We start from the raw sequence: 22,305 nt of genomic DNA, 5'->3' as shown, positions 1-22,305 counted from the left end.
AGTGTTTTACTACTTTATAACATATTTACACTAACACAAGTTATCGATAATTGAGTAAATGTTTCTCAGAGACGCAAAAAAAAACGCAATTTTATCACTTCACTAAGCACTATTTTATATTTATGAAAAGCCTATTAAAATGGTTAAATTGTTAAAAGTGCTTCTTCCCTTTTTGCTCATAAGATTTCAATCAAAACAAGCTTTTTCGATTTCTTGAGTTCCAGAAAGTGATGTGACTATACAAAGAAGCCGTTTCACACTTGTTTGAGTCCCTAGTCGATAACGTGGTGATCTCGATACAAGTTCACAATGCAGACCATTTTCCTGGTCAAATGATTATTGCAACGAAATATATAAAAAACTAATATTTTCAAATATCATTATGATATTTTTCAAAAACCAAATATAATCAAAATGATATTTTTAAAAAATTCGACAACCCTAGACTCTATCCATCTCTAACGCCTTCCCTCTAAAAAGACGCCGGGCTGGCTGTCTTCAGTCAGCTGTTTTTTTTCGACCAGGTAAGACCGAGTGCTTACCTGCGTGCCGAGTCGTCGTCAAGTTCGGGAGCGCGTTAAACGTTATGTGCTCGCTCGCCGTGAAAGTTAAATTAAAATAAATCTGATTATCGCCGAGCAAAAACAAAAAAAAAGCTAAGCGCGGCGCGTGCTTACCAAATCGCTAGAGTGTATTAGTGCCAAGGAGGCGATAGTGTTGGTGCTCGACGGGCATGTGTGTGTGTGAGCAGCAGTGAATTCCAAGAATACAACAGAAGCGACTAAAACAGAGTTTTGCAAAAATGTCAAACAGGCGAAGAGTGCGAACAATTGATTATCTGGCGCTGCAGCAGAGTTTGCGTATGCAAAAGACACCGGCGGCAACAACAAATGCTGGGGACACGGCGGCGCCGGGGGAGGGGGAGGAGGAGAATGGCAATGGGACATGTAGTGTTCCTACCGAAACGCCGCCCCCACCACCCCCCATTCCGCCCATAAGATTACGACGCGAGCAGAGCATCGACGAGGATGTTGCAAGGTGAGCGGAGCACACCGGTACCGTTGGAATTTTTGGGCTTTTCCCAGCGCAAACAAAAACAAGAAAGTCTGCATTGGCACGTAACAGCTCTCTCGATTAGGTTTCTCCCTCGCTCTCTAAGCCTTGGTTGTGGTTTTCCCCTCTCTTTGCCGTCTCTCTCTCTCTCTCTCTCTCTTTTGCATTTCACCAGTTTTAATTGTTTAAACGTAAACAACGTGTTTTTGGGCCACGTTGTTGTTATTGTCGCCTCTGTTGGCTCAACGAACCCGAGAATTTGGCAAACTGCAAGACAGGCACAAAAAAAGAGCAACAAATTGCGAATTCTGGATGAAATTGAACACTTTGTGTGCAGCGCAATTAAAATTATGCACAGGTGCACTGCGAAAAAATTTGCAATTTTAATAGCTATTTAAAGTCATCTTGAAAGCCTGATGTAACAAAAAATGTGATTTAAATAAGTTTCAGATGAGGTTTTTGGCCAATAAACACCTTTTTGGACCAACAGCAGTGAGCAAATTATTGCACAATTAAACGTAACCAGCCATCTTAAAATTTTTTTTAAATATTATTTAAAATCTGTAAAATTTAAAAAAGGTTTTCATTTGTTAACTTTGTGTGTCTGTTAGAAATGTTGTTTTACTAAATATTGTGTTTCTTGAGACTAATAAAATACACACCTTGGTGTTTAAAAAATTGATGAATGCGAAATTCTACAAAGTTTTATTTGTAAGTTATGAAACCTTTATGGTTTTTTATTAGATCCTGTGTGCGTCGTTTTTCGGTGTATTTCGGCATTTATCATAGCCATATTTGTATTCGGCCGCCTCGAGTCTTCCAAGATATTTGCTGATAACGCTGACGGTGCCCTGATAACACATACACACACTCACCTTGAGTGAATTACGGATACCTTTTCCGCTGTTTTTTGTTTTTGTTCTTTTTGCGCGGGGGCTTATTCATAATATCTTTAAATTTGATTTGATTTCCATGGGACGGGTGAGTGTTCATGGGGGTTTCGTTTCGCAGAAAACGGCGAATGTCGTTTGTTAGCAGGAAATTTGCTGCAAACATCAATTTTCTTTTGGCACCTGTTCCTATGGAAACTAATAGAAATTAGGTGAGATTTATGTGTCTGTTAGTAGCTCTCTCTTTCTTTGCCTCTCTTGATCTTTGAATACCTTTCAAGTGAAAAGTAAAAGGGTATATTGTATTGGTGCTGAGGTAGAATGAATGAGTTTTTGGCCGTATAAAGCATAATATATATATCATTATTTCGTATCCAATATTATTTTAAGGAAAGACTGTTAAGAAAGTAGATTTTTATAAAAGTCCATGTTTATTTTATAGGGTATGTTATAGTTGATAAAGAATCAGTGTTCTTATTCAACTTTATCTCTCACTTGATGCCGCCAATCTTGTTCTTCTTCAACTCGTATACCTGTTTTAGGGGCAAGAAAGAAGAGGAGATGGGGAGACTATTGGAAGTTAAAACGCGTTTAATACGTGCGTTTGCCCACTCTGCTTTGTAACCTCTTTCGTTATTCGGTTTTCAAATCGAATTCGCTTTCTTCTCGAATCTCCGTCTATAAGGTTTTGTGTTGTCACCTAGCTAAATGAATGGAATTCCACTGATTGAAGGTCTCAACCTAACTGTTTTTGGCCGGGAGAGCAAGGGAGAGCGAGAGAGTGCGGTTTGTACTTGAACTTGCTGGTGTTCTCTCTTTCGCTCCTCGTTCTAGCCCCCCCCACTCTCTCTTTGGGCAGTCTGGCATGCGTACAATCAGTTGGTTTTAATTTTGGCTTTTCGTGTGTTTGATAAGCATAATTATGGCGTGTACATTGTACACACATCAGAAAACATTTCCGCATAGCGCGCACACAAACACAATGCCTCTGCTATTAACAGTAATTTTAGATTTTTCAAATGTGTTTTTAAATGCCTTCTTTACTCAAGAAAATATCAATGTTTTTACTAGAAATTTTGTTTAATTTTTCGTCAGTTCTAATAAATTTAAGTTCAAGTCAAAATGTATCGTCAAATCATAAATAATTTTATCGCATTTAATACGAATTTACAAATGGTATTGAATTAAATTTGTTATACTTGTAAAACCTAAACATTAATTGGGTACATTTTGTATTTTTATTATTCCTAGAAAATTGTTTGTTTCTTTTTCGTTAGTTGTTATAAAACTGTTCAGATAAATACATTTTATATGGTTCTGTTTATAGATTTTGTTTATAAAAATTAATGGTGATTGGGGGTCTAGATTTGCAACATCCTCTCTTCCAGCTAACCAAAAGTGAGTTACCACGAACTCGTGCTATCAGTCAATTGGACAAACAGTTCGATTAGTCATGACGCACCGATCGTGTCATTGATTTTTCAATGCCCTATGAATGGGGACCACGGTGCGAATGTGCAACTTTTGTATGTATCCATGTGAATATGAAGTATACGCACTGGTGGTCACGTGACAGTGCGGAACAAGCCAGAAAGGCAGTGGAATAATGGCATAGATTTTCATATGGAGTTTCACCAGTAGATTGACTGATTCCATATGGGTTTCTATGACTTCCCAGTGAATTCTAAGCGTATGGCTCGAGCAAATACATATTGCGCCCACACTCAATTCTCTGTTTAAGTAAACACACGGCTAATTAGCTAACGAGCGTGTACATAATAAAATTCCATAAATTAATAATAAATATTCGCGCGGTTAAACCAATCGCGAACCACAAACAAACGCATTTGCGGTCCACAAGCGATCAGATTGCCACTTGCGTTCCACATCAAATCTCCGTCTCTCTCGCTCGTTGCGGGGGTATCTCTTTCATGTGCTCTTAAGCTCCCCATCTCTCTCGCTCAATATCTATATCTCTCTGTGTTGTCACAGAAAATGGCTAAATGAGAGCCAACAAGTTGTAATATCTTGATAATATATGAAATAAAAATGCTTGTTGAAATTTTTTTATAGGTAGTTAAAGATTATATCATTGGATCTGGACTTCAATCACTTATAGGGCAGATATATAATAAAGTTTATTGATGGGATTACCATAAAGTAATGCACTTCAAATGAAAAAGGCAGGTAATAGTATGCTTTTTCGAAGAGGTCTATAACCTAATAGAACACCTAATGTGATGAAAATTATTATTATTTAATTAATTTCTTAATTAATTTACAAAAAATTGCGCGGTTTATTTTTAGCACAAAAATCCTTGGGCAAACAATGTTCTGTTTTTACGGCCTACTCCCACTAACCTTTTTTTAAACCTCTCTAAGTTAATACTAAAAAAGAGCTCTTAAATAGCTAGAACGACATAACCGCTTTGAAGTGGCCACCCACTAGTTGCTCTCCGCCGAGGGCGGTAAACAATCTGATGCGTCGGTCGGGCGCTCACCGCTCGCGCTTTTTAGTTCGCCGCAGTTAGCAGCGAACAGCAGTCGTTTTGGGGGCGACACCGCTTCGTCGGCGGCGGCATACACTCGCATATACTACATACAGATCCGTATACTATATGTAGATGGGGAATATTATTGTTAAAAGTGCTAATAAATTGACTGGCTGCGGAGGCAAGTGTTCCGCGTTATGAAATTCGAAAGGGTTCGGTGCGAGGCGTGCGAACTGCGGCCGCCTGTTTGCGATTTGTGATTAACCGGCCAGGAAACTACTACGGTGGGAGATAGTGCATAACCCCCCAGTAAGATTCCAGCGATTGGAAAAGGGTACCGGGTACCGGGGATCGGAGATCGGGGTTCGGGACCGACCAGTCATCGTTCGTTGGCTCGCGTCTAAAGTTCTCTCCACCAGCTTATAATTGTGAGCAGTCGCGTTTTTTTTTATTTATTTACTCTCAGCTCGCTCCGCCGTTGATTTTTGTCCCCGGATTGTGTTGTGCGGTGCAATTAGATGTACATAAATTGGCGGGGGGACTCCGATCTCGCTCTGGCACCCACCGGAGAGCCTCAAAGTAATAACAGCCCTCGATTGGGGCGATAAAACACAGTTTAAGCCCGCGGGCTCCATCAACCAGTGGAGAGGAAACCGGGGAATTGCACTCTAAAGTTCTCTCGTTTCGTTGCGACTCGCTGATTTCTGCCGGTTTTGGAGTTATTGGATCAAACCACCAAACTGTGATTCCTCTGTGCAGGCTGTGCAGTCAAAATGCGTCCCAGGAGGTGAGTGAATTTCGCAAATGGGCTGACGAAAAGTGTGGCGCGATTTGGTCAACTTTCCTCAACAATCACGCGAATTATTGGTCTCGAATAAATCAAAACTCTGCTCAAATTAGAGCATAATCGCAGGCGTGACAAGCGGCTGTCTGCAGCCCCAGCAGCAGTCAGATAAGATAAGGATGTCCTACCAAAGCCTCGCCCCATTTCCACACCCTTTGATATATCATCAAATTTACGTGTGATCCACAAGAATAAAATGTTCAAAAAGGGCCATTTATAAAAAAAAAACAGATATTATAGCAAGAATTTAAATCCATTAAATATAATAATCTTTCAGTAAAACTCTAAAATTTAAAAACCTATTGTGTGACCTATAAACTTTGAAATATTTTAAAATCTAATATTTTTTCCCGAGACATTTATAAATCATTTGTTTTAATAGAATTTAAATCGTTTTAAAAATCGTCTAAAAATAATAATGAATTGCCAAAATGTTCTTTAAAAACATTTTTAAAGCATGATTTGCATACTTATATAAAAACAATAAAAAAGTTGTATTTGATAACTGAGTATTTAAATTGCTATGAAGCCAAAAATCATTTACGCAAGCTGCAGAGTAAAAAAATAAAGATGATAATAGGATTAATTTTATTAGTTGAATTGTTATAAATATTTTGAGTGTAGCCGGTGTATTTATCTGAGTTATCGGCGATTAGGCGGCACTTGTCGCCGTTGCAATTAGCGAAACAATTAGGGCAAGCCCCTGGCTCTAGATTAGTGCAAATATACTATCAGCCATGACATTCAACCTCTTCATGATCCAAATCCGTATCTTACAGGGTGGAGTACCGTGTGAAGCCTTCGCGGCCCCAGCCGGTGGCTGGAGTTCGGATAGGAGCTCTCGAGGAGGACATGCCACCGGAGGACGAATTGGCGGCTCATTATGAGGCCTTCGGCACCACGCCACCGCGCACCAGGATGAAAATCAAGAACCGCGACTGGGAACGCAAACAGAAGGTGGTCAATGTGACAGCGTGAGTATCCACTATCTATGTATACGGGGTGCTCCATATGGATGAGATATATAATACCATAGAGTGGACGCGATAAGGGTTTGCATCCGTGCTAGGGTCGTGATCGGAACTAGTGACGAACGCAGACATACCAAATGGCCATATGCTGCCATATGCGGCACTTGACTGTGCCATCTCTATGGCTGATGTCATCTCTCTAAGCACAGTTGTCATTCGATAATGGGGGAAAAATGAAAAACTAAAAATTAAATTAAACTAAATTTATCATATTACAGTAAATATATCATAGTACCTGTAAAATACAAAAAGGGTTTAAATTGTATACCTATATATTTTTCATCTCTTTGCCTTAAATTAAATTATCAATTATTAAATTAAATTATTAAATTAAATTAAATTATTAACTTTTGTTAGATGGAACTTTTTTTTGGGTAACCTAGTTGGGATTTTTAAGTACAGTCATATTATCACTTTTTAAAATCTAAAATCATATAACAATTAAAATTCCTAGCAAGGAAATTAAGAAAAAGAACAAATTTTAAATTGTATACCTATATATTTTTTATCTCTTTGTCTTCTTTTAAATTTAAATTATTAACTTTTGTTAGATGGAATTTTTTTTTGGGTATCCTAGCTGGGATTTTTAAGTACAGTTATATTATAATTTTTTAAAATTAAAAATAATATAACAATTAAAATTCCTAGCAAGAAAATGAAGGAAAAGAAAACTAAATTATCTAATATAAACTTAATATAGGGAACCCTGAACTTTTCTGGAGTACTCATTATGGATATCTTACTAACCGCTTTATCTCAGTTCCGCAGATTTACCCGCCAGTGCAGGCGGCACCCCCAAGAAGGGCATGACCAGGATGGCGCGATCCCGTGTCCTGCGGCGCAACACCATGGACTGCGCCCTGCTCAACGAGATGTTCGTCAACGAGGAGAGCAAGCGCACGGACAAGCGTCTGCAGTCGCTGCTCCGCGACTCCGAGCGGGAGATGAAGAACTCGCTGGCCACGACGGCGGTGGCGCCTCCGAGGGGCAACAGCTTCCACGAGACTGCCCATCCGCTGGAGTCTCTGGACCAGATTATGCCGCTCAGCTCGGAGGCGATGGCGCCGCTGCCACTGCGAATTGCCTCCAAGGTGGTGGAGAGCTGCAATCGCTACCGTTGCGTTTCCTCGCGTCCAATTGGCTACCGCTCATCGGCGCCGCCTTTGGCCTTTGCCGCCCAACTTCCTGCGGGGATGCTGAGGAGCGATGGCAGGGCCACCGCTGGATTGGGGAAACGGAAGGACTTCCACGAGACGTTTGCCAACCTGATTAAGCTGGGCAGCGTGGATCGGCAGGATGCCAAGCTGTCGCAGGAGGAGCACACCTGGCAGACGGAGCTGAAGGATCTCATCTGGCTGGAGCTGCAGGCCTGGCAGGCCGATAGAACGGTTGAGCAGCAGGACAAGTACCTGTTCGAGGCGCGACAGGGTGTCTCCGAACTGCTTACCCACATTATAAACTACAAGTTCCAGCCGCGCTACCGCCGCGAACCGAGTCTGATCAGCCTGGACAGCGGCATTCATTCCGACAGCAACTCAAATGCTAGTTGTAAGTTTTCCACTTCCTATATTACAAATATATATTAATCTAAAAAATCTTTTTTTAGCTCCGCTGCCCAGCAAAATGTGCCAAGGCTGCATGTCTTTGTACTGCAAGGATTGCATGGATCATCAGGAGCTGGCTCTGCGGGAAGTGGAGGGCATGCTGACGCGACTGGAAGCCGCCGAAGCGCTGTACCCCTCTTCGCAGGCCATGGGCGCCCTTCATCCCATTTACAAGTCACAGAGCTTTGTGGGTCGCATAAAGTCCATGTGCCTGTGGTACAACATTACCAAGCAGAACAAGCTGAAGCTCAGTATTCTGGGAAAAATTCTTGCCCGGCTGCAGGACGAGAAGTTCTCCTGGCCCGTCTGCACATCATCCTACATCGCCTCCGACAGCGGCAGTTCGTCTGCCTCGGGTGTGGAGAACGATGACTCGGCGGTTAACTCGATGGATTCATCCAAGCCGCCCAGTGTGGCGGGATCGATTTCCCGCAAGAATTGTCGCAACGGAAGTGTCACACCTTGCCCCAAGGTGCAGTTCATGCTAAACGATGCCACCCACGTGCCAGGCGAGACATCGAGCAGTAATGAGTGAGTGGATGAGGTCTGGAATTGTAAAAAATAAGAGTAACCTAAATACCCTTTCAGATCCACCTCGACGGAGATCAGCCAGCTGTCCAGCGAGTGCTCACACGGTCACATGCGCAAGGGATCCATGCACGACATTAATATCTTTAGTGTTGAGCCTTTGGGCAACTGCAGCAACATTGGAATAGGCGAGCAGTCCACGCGTCTGTATCGCAAATTCATCGAGAACGTGCTCAAAAGTCGCGGACTGGCCAAGTCTCTGGCCTTTCTCCACAAGCTGCACAACGTGGCGCTGTACAAGGCGCACATTTCGCTGGAGAAACCCGGAGCAGGGGATTTCGATTACGAGCTGGACTCCGAGGCCGTTGAGGAGGATGTGCCCAGGCTGGATCCGCAAATCAGCCGCGAGCAGGTCGTGGAGCTGCGCACCTACGGCTATTGGAGCGAGGAGGCGCAATCGATTAATCTGCCCTCGTACATTCCCACCTTTGTGTTTCTGAGCGGAATGCCGCTGCAGTTTATGCACGAGTTCCTGCGCATGCGTCTCGAAACGCGACCAGTGCGACCCAATCCCCTGAGCCTCGAGCAGCTGATGAAGGAACTCAGGGAGGGCCTGACCCTGGCCCTGACCCATCGGGAGCGGTACCAGCGGCACATTACCACGGCGCTGGTGGAGAACGAGACGGAAATGGGCAGCTATATGAGCATTCTCAACCACTACGATGCCACGGTGCGAAAGACTTTTGAGCTGTACCTGGAGTACATCGATCAACTGGTGCTGGTGGCCGTTCCCGAGGGAAATCAGAAGTCCGTGCTGGAGAAGGAGTGGATGTTCACCAAGCTCATCAGTCCCATGATCAAGGGCATGCACACTTTGGCATCGCAAAAGTTCTGCGGCATCATTAGCAAACTGTTGAGGAATATTTCGGAACGCCTAGTTAAACGCACCGTGGAGCTGGACCAGCAGATCGAGGGCACTGCCGAGAGCGACGACAACGAGGAGGTCAAGTGGCAGCTGTTGACCATCTGCCGGGAAACGCAATCGCTGCTAACCGTCGAGCGGGAGCGCTCCATCAAGGTGCTCTTCTTCGCCAAGACCTTCTGTCGCGACGTCGAGACGACGGACTTCCATCGCGAGCATTACGAGCATGACGTGGCCAATCAGCAGCACGACTTCATTTGCTCGGACGTGAAGGCGGCGTTCAAGCTGCTGCAGCAGGACGTTTTGCAGGTGCGCAACAAGTTGACGGCGATCATCGAGGGCGTGCAGAAACGTTGCTGCCTGAGCAACATGCGGGACTTGGACGAGCAGGACAAACAGGCTGTGCTCTCGCGCACCCGCGAAATTCTGCATCAGGGCTACAAGTTTGGGTTCGAGTACCACAAAGACGTAATCAGGCTGTTCGAGCAGCGGATAATGGACCAAAAGGACAGCGGTGCCCATACGGTGGACCTGGCATTGGGCATCATCGCCTACGCTAAGATGTGGATGCATTTCGTGATGGAGCGTTGCGAGCGCGGGCGAGGAATGCGGCCCCGCTGGGCCTCGCAGGGTCTGGAGTTTCTGATTCTTGCCTGTGATCCGCAAATCACCCAGCACTTGGACGACGACGAGTTCGAGGCGCTAAAGCAGCAGATGGATCGCTGCATTTCGCACGTGATTGGCATCACCTCGGAGCCGGAAAAGGTGGCCAAAAAGAAGGCTTCGCCGCGCACGCGCAAGACCTCGTCGCCGGCCACCTCGCGCTCAAGGACACCCACACGGACTCCCATGTCCGCCGGCATGGTGCTCAATCCGAATACGCCGCCGCTGCAGTCGCCGCCGTATAACAAACTGCTGCATCCGCAGTTCAGTTTGAAAGAGGACCTGTTGCAGCAGTCTGGAAACACTTATAGTTCCGTGGACAGTGCCGACTATGTGGACACTCCGTGCCAAAGGAGTCCCAACGGAGAGCTGCGTCTGCTGGTGCCCCAGACACCGCCCACGCCTGCCTCTTCGGGCAAGGGCAGCATAGAGGGTACACCGCTGGCGCTGCGGCAGGAACGAGTTAGGGATGCAGTGAATCGCTTGGACATGGATCTGGAGGACGGACTGCGCGAGCGCCGGCTAATTGGCCAGGTTAAGTCCCTGAATTCTAGCGACAAAGTGCACATCAGGGCACGTAGCGTGCACTTCCGCTGGCATCGCGGCATCAAGATCGGCCAAGGACGCTTCGGAAAGGTGTACACGGCGGTGAACAATAACACGGGCGAGCTGATGGCCATGAAGGAGATCGCCATCCAGCCGGGCGAGACGCGGGCGCTGAAGAACGTGGCCGAGGAGCTGAAGATCCTGGAGGGAATCAAGCACAACAACCTGGTGCGCTACTACGGCATCGAGGTGCACCGCGAGGAGCTGCTCATCTTTATGGAGCTGTGCTCGGAGGGCACTCTCGAGTCGCTGGTGGAGCTGACTGGTAATCTGCCGGAGGCGCTGGCCCGCCGCTTCACCGCCCAGCTTTTGGCCGGCGTGTCGGAGCTCCACAAGCACGGCATCGTGCACCGCGACATCAAGACTGCCAACATCTTCCTCGTCGACGGCAGCAACAGCCTGAAACTGGGCGACTTCGGGTCGGCGGTCAAGATCCAGGCGCACACCACCGTGCCCGGCGAGCTGCAGGGCTACGTGGGCACGCAGGCCTACATGGCACCGGAGGTCTTCACGAAGACCAACAGCGATGGCCATGGCAGGGCCGCCGATATCTGGTCGGTGGGCTGTGTGGTTGTCGAGATGGCCTCGGGCAAGGTGAGTGCTTTGCGTTATAGATAAGCATGAGGGCGGGGCAGGGTGTACTGTCCATTTCACAATGTTGGATTATTTAGGCTTTGTTCTAGCCATGCTTTTTAAGCGGTAAATCACATAATAATTTACCCATTTATCCATATTAGAGCCCTGCATGAATGGATTCAATGAATTATTTGGAATTTTTTGTTCTATATGAATGAATTTATTTGAATTTTGAGTTTAATAGAATTGATTGAATTTGAATTTTGAGTTTAAAAGAATTGAATGAATGAATGGCATGAAATTGGAAATAATTCATACGACAATTTCTTTTGAAGAAGATTGTGATTAAATCTGCCTGAATTTTATTTACTATGCACTTAACATTGATTTGTGAAAAATTTGCCACTTCTTGTTCTTAAAAGAAAACACAAAAGAAATCTGGCAAATTCATAAAAATTATTCCTTCATTCATTCAATTCGAAATGAATTAGAAAAACATTCAATTTATTTCACATAGAATTGAATTAAACAATTCATATGATAATAAACTGGGAAACTAAATGATACCCATATAATTCCAATTTATTTAAAAAAACGTATGCTGTTTTTATATTCTAAAATCTGATACAAATTAGGCTAATGAGATATCTATAAAAAATTTCCCTTTATTTCCCATGGTGCTAATTTATTTTCTTACTTTCTTTCAGCGTCCTTGGGCCCAGTTTGATTCCAATTTCCAGATCATGTTCAAAGTGGGCATGGGCGAGAAGCCGCAGGCACCGGAAAGTCTCTCTCAGGAGGGACATGACTTTATCGACCATTGTCTGCAGCACGATCCCAAAAGGCGTTTGACGGCAGTGGAACTGTTGGAGCACAATTTTTGCAAGGTATATTGAACTGCGATTGGATCCCTTCCAAATGTAGATAATTTATTTTAATTTCTATGTGCAGTACGGCCGAGACGAGTGCAGCAGCGAGCAGTTGCAGATGCAGGTGCGAGGCTCTTTCCGGCGGAATGTGGCGACCAGCAGCTAATCGCCACCTGGTGCTTACTTATCTAAACCGCCGCTTGTTTGGCTCACCTCTACTTATGATGCATACGTGAAACGGTGTGCATTCTTGTTTAGTGTCTAATTAATGTGTATGTCGATTATTTTAATGGCCACGCCTAGTTTTATGTTGGACAATATATAACCCGTATGAAGTTATCAAAAGCCTGTCGTACCGTATCCCAAGTTATTTAATGCAAGTGAAGATTACACATATTTAAATATAATTGCAGTTGAATTTTTAATTCATTAATTAAAGAAGACCTTTATCCGTAAATAGGATAGATGGTGGTAACTTCTGGCGCGACTAATGTGGTTTCAGCCGGCGGTGGTCCGGGGAAGCCAGTACTGCTATCGTCGACGGGAGAACCAGTCGGGGGGGTTGGGTCCGGGGGAGCAAGGCTGGAGAAGGCCGCGACCCACGAGGAGCACAGTGCGAGCACCAGGCAGAGGCTGAGCAGCAGGTTGAAGTCTGCAACGAGTAGGCAATTAGTCCACGGATTTTATTGACGGCTACTCCTTTTTCTATACTTACACTTCATGTTGATGGAGCGTTTAAGACTGTTGACCGTTCCCGGTCGTCCAGGGCCTTTTATTGAGAACCGCCTGGCCATGGGAATAATATTTATATATTTAATTAATTTTCATAAACACTATCTATCTGACAGTGGTTTATCATTGGTCTCTTATCATCTCTGCCGTTCGGATATTAAGAACTGCGCAACGCGATTTGGTTTTTGGGGTGACTGTTTTCAGCGGAAGACGATTTATCTATTCTTGGAAGTTACCTTGAAGCGTATGTATGACCAACTCCGCCTAAAGCCAATCTATATAGTATATACGAGCATTTTCATTCACGGGCAGATCAATTGTAGGTCAGGAATAATGTTCTTGATTTGTAATGCATTTATTTCATTTTATTTGGTTCGTGATTATTTTTGCATACATCAATTGCGGCGCTTGGCCTTATGGAAACAAGTCAAACTTAACGACAAACAGTTAGGGTAACGTAATAATACACAGATCGAATACAGGATAGATAGTAGGATAGTTTGTAGCGATAGTTCGGTTAACAGTTCAGAAGATAATCATACATATATAGCAACAATGAACACAGCAACTAGTTTGATATATGTATCTAATTGTCCTTTAACGTTTCTCATATAATTTCTCTTGTAAATAACATACGTATAATATTTATGTATATATTTTTGTAGAATATTGATGGCTTCGAATCGCCATCGAAACATACATTTTTCACTAACGGCTTGAACAGACAAACACATATGTATAGGTTATATATCTATAGCTGTAATCTCCCGCGATCGTCCTTCCTCTGCTATTCTTCTTCGCCTTCCTGGGGTGTATATAAATTTATTGATATGTATTGTTACGTCTCAAGTCTATACGCGTACATTATATTCTCTAAATATTCCTCTACTCTTTTTTATTTAATATTTTCATGGGTTGTACATATATATATTCATCCAAAAAGCCTTTAGTTACGGTATACCATTTGCTCTCTAAAACGCGGATATATGTGGAAATATCTCAACAGACACTATATGATTTTGTTTAATAAATTCTGAAACGAACAACAACGAAATTGCAGTAACAAGCATAGTACTTTTAGTAATTATTTTAGCTAGTATCTTTTGTAACACCTATAGAACGTATTTAGAACACAACTCTCGTAACGAAAAGTATTGCATACTTGTGGGCTGAATTCAAATGTCCAATTGGAATTCCAAAATCCAATTTGAATTTGAAGCAAATCTGGACAGTAGGGGTAAACAAGTTCGTAAGCTCTGCTAATTTGGCTAGCATGTGAATTAGCATAACACTCATAATTAATAATATATTGCACAAGTAACACACTTAGATAACAGCACTAACAGTTTTGCGCATAAAACGGCTCTAAAACATTTAATTGACTAGAGTTGCTCTAATTCTTTTCAACTACGGGTATGCTTAGGTAAACGGATATGTAAAGCGAATGGGTTGCGTGTAGTTTGTTTTTCTTTTTTTTTTTGTCTCAACATGATAGTGATTGACATTAGTTTTCGATTTCGTTATTCTTCCTTCGTCCTTCGGATGACCACCCCCTCGTTGGGTGGCTCGCTTGGTGGTGGCTTGGTCACAAATGAAACGCCCGGGCGGTCGCTAGTTACACTTACTTAGTTTCGTTCGCTAACCTGCTAAGGTACATTTACTGATATGTTTCTGTTCGAATCCCATTTGGGGCTCTAATTCTGTAGTAGATCTCGCATTATGTCCAGCGAGTCCTGCAGCGACTTGGCGTAGCGCGAGGCACTCGTATCCTCGCAGGAGTAGAAGGCCGAAACGCAGAAGACGATCTGCTCCGGCTGCGGATTGTAGGAGCAACCATATCCACGTGGCGTCACCGGTCCGTAACCCATGAAGCTGTCCGTGGAGCAGGCCACCTAAGTGGGTTTAAGGTTGGCATTATAACGATCCTTAAGTATTCTTATCATTAGACATCGGATTATAGGCAAAGCGAAAGCAAAGGGACCGTAAATAATCATTATTTGAGATTTTGATTTTAAAAAGACTACTGATATATTATGTTTTAAACGTCAAAAATAACGTTCTTTTTTCTCTTGTCCACAAAAACTATACATTTCAACAAATCTGAAAAGCAAATTAACTGTTATTTGTTCATGTCTATAAAGTGCATAAAAACCAGTTAAATTGTTGATTAAAATATGAAAAAACCGCAGTAGGCCTTTTAAAATAAAAATCTTAAATAATGATTATTTACGGTCCCTGATAGAAATATTGTTCCAGAAATCTATCTTTCTAGAATACGAATTTCCTTATAATCCTATGTCTATTTATCATATCATTTATCCCTATATCTTTAAGCAGTAGCAGTTCATTCTAGCTGATACCTACTTGTGCAGCTTGATAGTGGTGCTCAGTGGTGGTGCTGTGGTGCAAGAATTGATTAGGTGGTGCAGAGGTGAAAGAGTGCAGGGTGCTGGTGGTGCTTGTTATGACCTTGGACCTGATGGTCCATTACTACCTGACTGGTGGAGAGCAGGAAGCACTGCGAGATGTTGTAGGACTCGTCCTTGAAGAGCTCGTGCATCTCGCCAGTGACCTCTATGCTGGCCTCTCGCAGTCCCAGCAGCGGAATGTCGATGCCATTGCCCAGGATGTTCTTCACCATCACCTCCGTCTGGCGGGCGACGGCACACCGGAAAAGCTCACGCAAGTGATCCTTCTGTGGGTGGGAACGAAGATGAGTTACTCATCCCGGGAAGGTGGGTATGCGACGGAATACCCACACTGTAAATGCTAAACTTGACCTTGCGTGACTCCTCCTCGTCCTCGCGATCGCTCTCCAGCGGAACGTTGGCCCCCTCGCCCTGGCACATGGCCTTGGACCACTCCAATGCCTCCGTACTGGCAGCCCTGATGCAGTCCACGCGACCCTGGAAGGGATTTTTATAGAGAGAAAATGATATGGATGTCGGAATAAAAATATGTAATGGTGCATATTAGGTATTGTACCTAAAAAAGTATTGATGAAATTTATTTGATAATAAAATATTTAAATTTAAAGTTTAAAAATAATTGAATATTAAAATTAACTTAATATTTGGTAAAAAATGTGTAAAAATACTCTCAAAAAAATCGATATGAAAATAAGATCGATTTTACATTATTTAAGATCAATTTTAATTTGATATGAGGCCAGGTAAATTTGACTTGGTCGAAAAGAGTATTTCATGTAAAAACGATCAGGGTTTCGCATGACCTGAAATTAACATGGCCATATCGTTTTTACGGTGACATGTTTTTTTTTGTGTGTAAAGAATTTTTATTACTTTACTATTTGAGAAAATTATTATGCTATTTATTTTGAATGTAGCTTATGATTGGTCATTGATTGGTTAGTACTATAAGTTTGTCCTTCTTTGAAGTCAGGAATAATCAAATTTATAGACTCACATGGAGGAATCGTCGTGTGCCGGCACTCTCGTAGGTGGCCACCAGGTGGCCGTAGAGCTTGTAGTGAGCCAGTTGCAGGGCCAGCTGAATGTAGACGTCCGGACTGACCTGACACGATTTGATAAAGGTCTTGCCGTAACTCTGGTAGCGGTAGACGTAGAAGTCCAGGTCATCAATGCACTTGTCCACGCTCTGGGACGCCTGGGCAAAGCGCAATTGCACCGGCTGAGGCACATGCCACTCGAGGCGCTCCGGTGGCGGCAGATGATGCTGCGGCAGACCATTATCCTCGGCCGGGTGATCCTCGATGTTCTTGTATATCTTCTCCAGCAGCTGCACCACAGCAATGCCCTCGGAACAAGAGTGCTCATAGCACAGGCCCCAAGTGCCATCGGTGCAAATAATGAGCTAAGGGAAAGAAAAGGTTTTATTTAATAAATTAATTATAATATAATATAATAACCAGGGACCGTAAATAATCATTATTTGAGATTTTTATTTTAAAAAGACTACTGTGATATTTTGTTTTAAACGTCAAAAATAACGTTCTTTTTACTCTTGTCCACAAAGTATATGCATTTCAACAAATCTGGAAAGCAAATTAACTGTTATTTGTTTATGTCTATAAAGTGAATAAAAACCAGTTAAATTGTTGATTAAAATATGTAAAAACCTCAGTAGGCCTTTTAAAATAAAAATCTCAAATAATGATTATTTACGGTCCCTGATAATAACCCATCACCTGCATGGTCTTGTCAAACCAGCGATTTCCGGAGTTGTACTCGCTGCCTCCGCCGTGGATCATCTCGTGGGCCATGTTCGTCTCGTCCCGATCCCCGGCCCTGTGAACCGTGGGCGTGGCGCCGGTGAAGCCGCGGGCATTGAAGTTCCCGGCCAGCGGCTCGTCCAGGCACAACACCACCTGGGCAGTCTCGATGAGCTCCAGGTTGCGTTGGTTGCGCTCGTCCAGCTGCAGCATTTCCCGATCGCGAGCCCAGCGGCTCCTCGGCTCCGCGGTGAGCAGACCCACCGGCGCTGGTTTGGCGGGCAGACAGGGAGCATCGCTGAGGACATAGAGGATCTGCGAGGCGATCTCGCTCTCGGACAACTTGCCGCGATCGCTGGCCTGCAGGACGACGCAGTACATCTGGTTGCGGCAGATGACCACCACATGGCGATCCTCGTCGTTCAGGCGCTCCCGCGACGGCAAATACTGCGAGTCCTGCTCGACACCCGGTCGACGGCAGGAGCCCAGGAGCCGATAGTACTGGGCCATGCACAGCGGCTGATTCTTCTCCCTGGAGGCGGCCCGCTCCAGCGGCAGCTCCCCGCTGTCCAGCATCTCACGGTGGCTCAGGATCCCGTCCAGCAGCCGAGCTGCGAAATGGGCCACGTCGTGGACCGTCTTGAAGCGACGTGGCGGGAACACCATGCCCGGATTCGAGTTGATCGGCAAGGGAATGCGAACGTTCATGTACATCTCGTTGAGCCAGTAGTAATAGGCCTGCCAGGAAAAATAATTGAGAGGTTTTTGAATTTCTTAAATAGCCAGGTTTTTAATATAGATTTTGAAATATTTTACTATACATAATATAATATTTTACTATTAGCAAATATCTAATTTAATGGGTTTAAAATGCCGATATATTTAATACATTTTTTAATTTTAAAACTTTAATACAGATTTTAGGAAATATATTATATTTAGTTTAAAATATTTATAACTTTTTATATACTGGTTTAAAATATTTATATATATTATAGAATCCATAACTTTTAAAACTATTATAATAAAATAAGGAAATAGATTACCGTGAACATTTTCTGGGCTAGGGCCAACATGAAAAGCATGTTAGTGATTTCTATTTCCCTTTCGTGTTTTACACAAATTCAATTAGCTGGGAATTTTTGGGAAACTTTTTTGGGAGCGGCCTGAACACCTATCTCAAAGCATCACGCCGAGATCGCTGATAGCTGATTACTGATCGCCGATAGCAAGATGTCAGGTGGTATAAATAATGGCAATTGGGTCGTGAAAAGAGCAGTACCACAGTTCCAGTTCCCTAGAACAAACACGGATAACCAAACGGACGAAGCCCAGAAATGAAAGGTAGGATCTCTAAAACATTATAAAATTCCCCCTAAAATTTAACCCTCTTCCTCGATCCTTTCAGTATTCGCATTGACCTTTTTGAGCCTGCTGGCTTTGAGCCAGGCCCGCCTGGACTACAAGCTGCAGTGCGCCCGCAGCGAGATCAGCATCCGCTGGCCGAGCTACCACAGCAACTCGGAGTACTATGTGTGCCAGAGCGTCAACGGCAGCCAGCTGACCGTCCACTGTCCCGCCGGCGAGGTCTTCACCTTTGTCCTCCAGCAGTGCGTGTCGCCCTCCCACTACATCCCGGCCCCACCCATGGATGTCCTGCCCACCGCTGCTCCCATCGCCATGAACCTCATCGAGGACTCGCCACCAGTGATCTCGGGACACTCTCAGCCGGAGGCCGAGACCCCCGAGCACCACGAACACCACGAGGAGCACCATCATGAGCACCACGAGGAGGAGGCTGAGGCCCATCCCATTCCACCCACTCCGGCACCAGCGCCACCAACCCCACCCACCGTCGAAATCTCCAAGCCCGTTGTGCCAGTTCCCCAGAAGTCGAAGAAGCCCTCGATCCCGGTGCCCGCCAAGAAGCCCTCGGTGCCAGTGCCCTCCAAGGCTGCCATGGCCAAGAAGCCCTCCAAGCCAGCTGCTCCCACTCCCGCCAAGGCCGCCAAGAAGCCAACGCCACCCAGCAAGGCCCAGAAGAAGCCAGCCACCGCCTAAAATCCAAGGCAATGCAATCCAATTCAAATCCCCTGACAAAGATCGCCAGTTCAATGCCCATCGTTCAGCAAGCGGAATTTCATTCACTACTCTAAATAGCAACCTAAAGTAATTAAATATCTAACTGGCAACGACTTTCGTTCATACTTCTTCGGCGGGAATGGAAATGGGAATGCGAATGGGTTCGGTTGTTGTTTCCAGAACTTCCTTATCGCGGCGGAGAGTCGAAAATGGGTAATTGATTGCGATTTCTTGTTATTCACGGAATATTTTGATAGGCCGCCATTGACATCCGAATCCGATAATGTAAAATTAAAAGAAAAAGTGAAGCACAGATAGGAAATGGCTGTTCGAAATGAGCTATTCTGATACTCCTCCGCCAATTGGACAATAATTTGACAATATCGATCTTGATTTGTAGTTTGACTTTAAATCACAAGACTTAGAGATTGACAGCTATGATGACGTTAAGAACATATAATGGTATTATCTATGTTGTTGTGATCTATTTATATTTCATTAATTTTTTTTTTAATTTAATTTATAAATAGCTATGAATAACCAGGTCTCCCACATTTATAAGGACTGGAAATAAAAAATATTAAACTATGGGTATGTATCATTTTTGGAAATTAGCTAATTAAGAAAGTGCAGAAATAATATATTGAAATAGACTATCTAAGTGAATATTAAAATAGTATTTTATTAAGTAAGATAAAATGGTGCCAAGCCTAATGAGATACTTTTAAAAATTGTATATAAATGAAGTTCATATACTTAAAATTAACCTGCTTAGTATAGTATTTAATAGAACCTTCATTATTTTTCAAAACCTCGACTGCTAATACATCCGCTTTTCCTGGGAATAACCATGACAATCCAAGTATTTCAGGGTGAACACAGTGGTTCCCCAAAAGCAACAACGAAGATGTTGAGGAGTACCAACGAATGCTATCTGCATGCCAGAGATAAAGTGCTGAGAACTCGAGTTCGCTAGAAAATATCATGAAGTCATTACCAGGTGGGTCTGGGATCTCCGCCGCCCAAGATGATCTAGCCGCGATGCTAATTGACATGACACTCGGAATGAGAAGTTCCTACTATTCGGAATAGTTTCCGCCCACCACCTTATCTAGTCGAGATTACCGAAACCGAAAGGGAAACTTCGGGTATTGGGCGACGAGTCTAAGGCGCAATTAAGCGTGGTTGGTTGGCATTGCTGATTTCAATTTCGCACCCGGCCGACAAGACACGAATTAATCTAGCAGCGGGCTGATTAAACGTGTCTAACATGGCCTGCCGCGGCATAAAAAGGCTTTGGAGCTGGCTGGAATGCATCAGTGATCGGTGAGCCGAGTTAGCAGCCAGACGCATCCAATCCTCTTCAGTCTAGCAAACAAGCAAGCACCAGCAACATGAAAACCGGTAAGCATAGAACCACCAACCTCAAGGCCACCAGGATATAGCCCTTACACCTTCGTATCAATTTTATTACCATCCCAAAGTGATCTTTGTGCTCGCCGCCTTGGTGGCCGTCAATGCCCAGAATTGCTCAAGGGTTATAACGTACGAGCAGAAAATCGATCCCGTCGTCTGTCCAGATACAAATATGAAGCTGCCGAACTATGAGAATGCCTCGACCTACTACTATTGCAACTCTAATAAGGACGCCACCCTGACGAATTGCGACGCCAACACCTATTTCAACATGGCGACGCAGACTTGCATGACCTGCTCTGCCTACTTCCCAAGCGAAAAGTGCGAAAGCTTAAAATTCAATCCCTCTTGTGTGGCCATCGCAGCCGTCACCACCGTTGCCCCCACTACGACCACCACCGCTGCTCCCACCGCTGCCCCCACCACCACCACCACTGAGGCACCTGGCGAGTCCACGACCACCACCTCAGGGGTGCCCCAGCCACCCACTGATTCTCCTGCCACCCAAACCACCACCACCGTTTCCGACGACGACGACATCATCACCCCCACGGGCACCACCCAGGCCGTGCCCCAGCCCCCCTCCCCTGGCGACAGCAATGTCCCCACTCCTGTGACTCCCCCGCCCACTGCCCCGACCATCAACGATGGTCCTCCAACGGCGCCCTCCGCAATCGTGGCTTAAAAACCTGAGACGAACCCGTTCAAAATCCCTAAACTTTCGGCTGAATAAAGTGTGAACGCACACTAACGATGGAATAGAATTTTTTGGAAACATTTTCAAACAGCCCAAAAATATATACTTTTTAAAATTGATCCCATAACTACCTCTTGTACATTTAAAAGTATGCTAGAATAGTGTTTAATAGAATTCAAAACTTTCTATATTTTCGTAAAACTCATCTGATAGGGCATGTAATTCTCGGAAGTTATAGTGACAATCGATGCATTTCATAGTGAAAACAGTGGTTCTCTAAAAGATACACAGAGAAAATTATCAAAAGTTTTAGGTGCAAAATGAGGGGTGAAAAATTTTAAAAAGTAAAAATTTTCATACAAATTTATTTTACTTTGCATTTTTATTTTTAAAACTTTTTATATAAAAACGGCACCTAAAACGTTGTATAATTTTCTCTGTGTAAAGAAAGATTAATTTGGATAAATGGAGTAACAAGGATTGAAATTTGAATGCCATAGTTATAGATTGAGAGAATATCTTGAAGTCATTAATATCTTGTAGTTGGTTCTGCGATCTGCTGATCTAGCAGCAATGCTAATTGACTTGGCACTTGCAATGAGAAGTTCGAAGTTCGAAACAGTATCCAACCGACCTTATCTGGCCAAGATTACCTTTATTTCGGGTTTGTTGATTGGCATTGCTGATTTCTATCTCACAATCTAGAACCACTAATCCAGATTCGGGCTGATTAAACGAAAGTTTTCGCGGTATAAAAAGGCTTTGGCTTTAGAGCTGAGTGAAGAGTTAGCAGCCACACGCCATTCTTCTTAAGTCTCGCTAGTAGGAAAACGAAAAACGAATCCCCAGCAACATGAAAACAGGTAAGTAAAACAACCACCCGCAAAGAAAAAGTCCATTAACACATATAGCCATTATATTCAATTTAAAAGTGATCTTTGTACTCGCCGCCTTGATGGTCGTTAATGCCCAGTCCCAGTCCTGTCAGAAAGTTTTGGATTTGGAGTATACGGAGAAGATATATCCCGTTGGCTGTTCTAACGATTTTAGAATTTTGTTGCCAAACTACGAAGACCCGACAACCTACTACAGTTGCAGTTCTTCCGCC

General features: G+C 43.9%; 5 protein-coding genes and 1 long non-coding RNA gene across 7 annotated transcripts in view; 4 read left to right on the top strand and 2 right to left on the bottom strand.

The window, feature by feature from the left end:
• The first annotated feature begins 494 nt into the window (after window positions 1-494).
• Mekk1 (mitogen-activated protein kinase kinase kinase 4) lies at window positions 495-12,503 on the top strand. 2 transcript variants are annotated; one of them, XM_017141762.3, is made up of 7 exons: window positions 495-1,038; window positions 6,059-6,253; window positions 7,071-7,858; window positions 7,917-8,445; window positions 8,503-11,227; window positions 11,917-12,096; window positions 12,161-12,503. In XM_017141762.3, exons 1-7 carry the CDS (start codon window positions 803-805, stop codon window positions 12,242-12,244), a joined length of 4,737 nt encoding a protein of 1,578 aa, XP_016997251.2. In that variant the 5' UTR covers window positions 495-802; the 3' UTR covers window positions 12,245-12,503. The 2 variants fall into 2 exon arrangements, with proteins under 2 accessions (XP_016997251.2, XP_016997252.2); XM_017141763.3 differs by lacking the exon at window positions 495-1,038 and adding an exon at window positions 4,475-5,222.
• On the bottom strand, window positions 12,466-12,875 carry LOC108057487 (uncharacterized). Its single transcript, XM_017141764.3, has 2 exons — window positions 12,794-12,875; window positions 12,466-12,730 (listed from the first exon to the last, which is right to left on the bottom strand). Exons 1-2 carry the CDS (start codon window positions 12,870-12,872, stop codon window positions 12,525-12,527), a joined length of 285 nt encoding a protein of 94 aa, XP_016997253.3. The 5' UTR covers window positions 12,873-12,875; the 3' UTR covers window positions 12,466-12,524.
• Window positions 12,876-13,153: 278 nt separating this feature from the next.
• Window positions 13,154-22,305, bottom strand: part of ChAT (Choline acetyltransferase) — a 29,725-nt gene continuing 20,573 nt past the window's right edge. Inside the window, exons 5-9 of the mRNA XM_044394172.1 lie at window positions 16,979-17,740; window positions 16,237-16,644; window positions 15,570-15,716; window positions 15,305-15,505; window positions 13,154-14,702 (exon numbers count right to left, since the gene is read on the bottom strand). Coding sequence (XP_044250107.1) covers window positions 14,505-14,702; window positions 15,305-15,505; window positions 15,570-15,716; window positions 16,237-16,644; window positions 16,979-17,740 — 1,716 coding nt within the window. The 3' untranslated portion in view covers window positions 13,154-14,504. The remainder of the gene's footprint in view (window positions 14,703-15,304; window positions 15,506-15,569; window positions 15,717-16,236; window positions 16,645-16,978; window positions 17,741-22,305) is intronic.
• LOC108057491 (uncharacterized) lies at window positions 18,273-19,194 on the top strand. Its single transcript, XM_017141768.2, has 2 exons — window positions 18,273-18,346; window positions 18,411-19,194. Exons 1-2 carry the CDS (start codon window positions 18,340-18,342, stop codon window positions 19,061-19,063), a joined length of 660 nt encoding a protein of 219 aa, XP_016997257.2. The 5' UTR covers window positions 18,273-18,339; the 3' UTR covers window positions 19,064-19,194.
• LOC108057492 (uncharacterized) lies at window positions 20,380-21,324 on the top strand. The gene is made up of 2 exons (XM_017141769.2): window positions 20,380-20,488; window positions 20,569-21,324. The coding sequence occupies exons 1-2, from the start codon at window positions 20,479-20,481 to the stop codon at window positions 21,183-21,185; spliced, it is 627 nt and encodes a 208-aa protein (XP_016997258.2). The 5' UTR covers window positions 20,380-20,478; the 3' UTR covers window positions 21,186-21,324.
• LOC138913681 (uncharacterized) lies at window positions 21,667-22,234 on the top strand. Its single transcript, XR_011419487.1, has 2 exons — window positions 21,667-22,060; window positions 22,130-22,234. It is a non-coding gene; the product is annotated as an uncharacterized lncRNA (long non-coding RNA).

Source organism: Drosophila takahashii, chromosome 3R, assembly GCF_030179915.1.
Source record: "Drosophila takahashii strain IR98-3 E-12201 chromosome 3R, DtakHiC1v2, whole genome shotgun sequence".
Classification (NCBI taxonomy): Eukaryota; Metazoa; Arthropoda; class Insecta; order Diptera; family Drosophilidae; genus Drosophila; species Drosophila takahashii.
The sequence above is the reverse complement of the archived record's forward strand: the minus strand, read 5'-3'. Positions and strand labels throughout refer to the sequence as shown.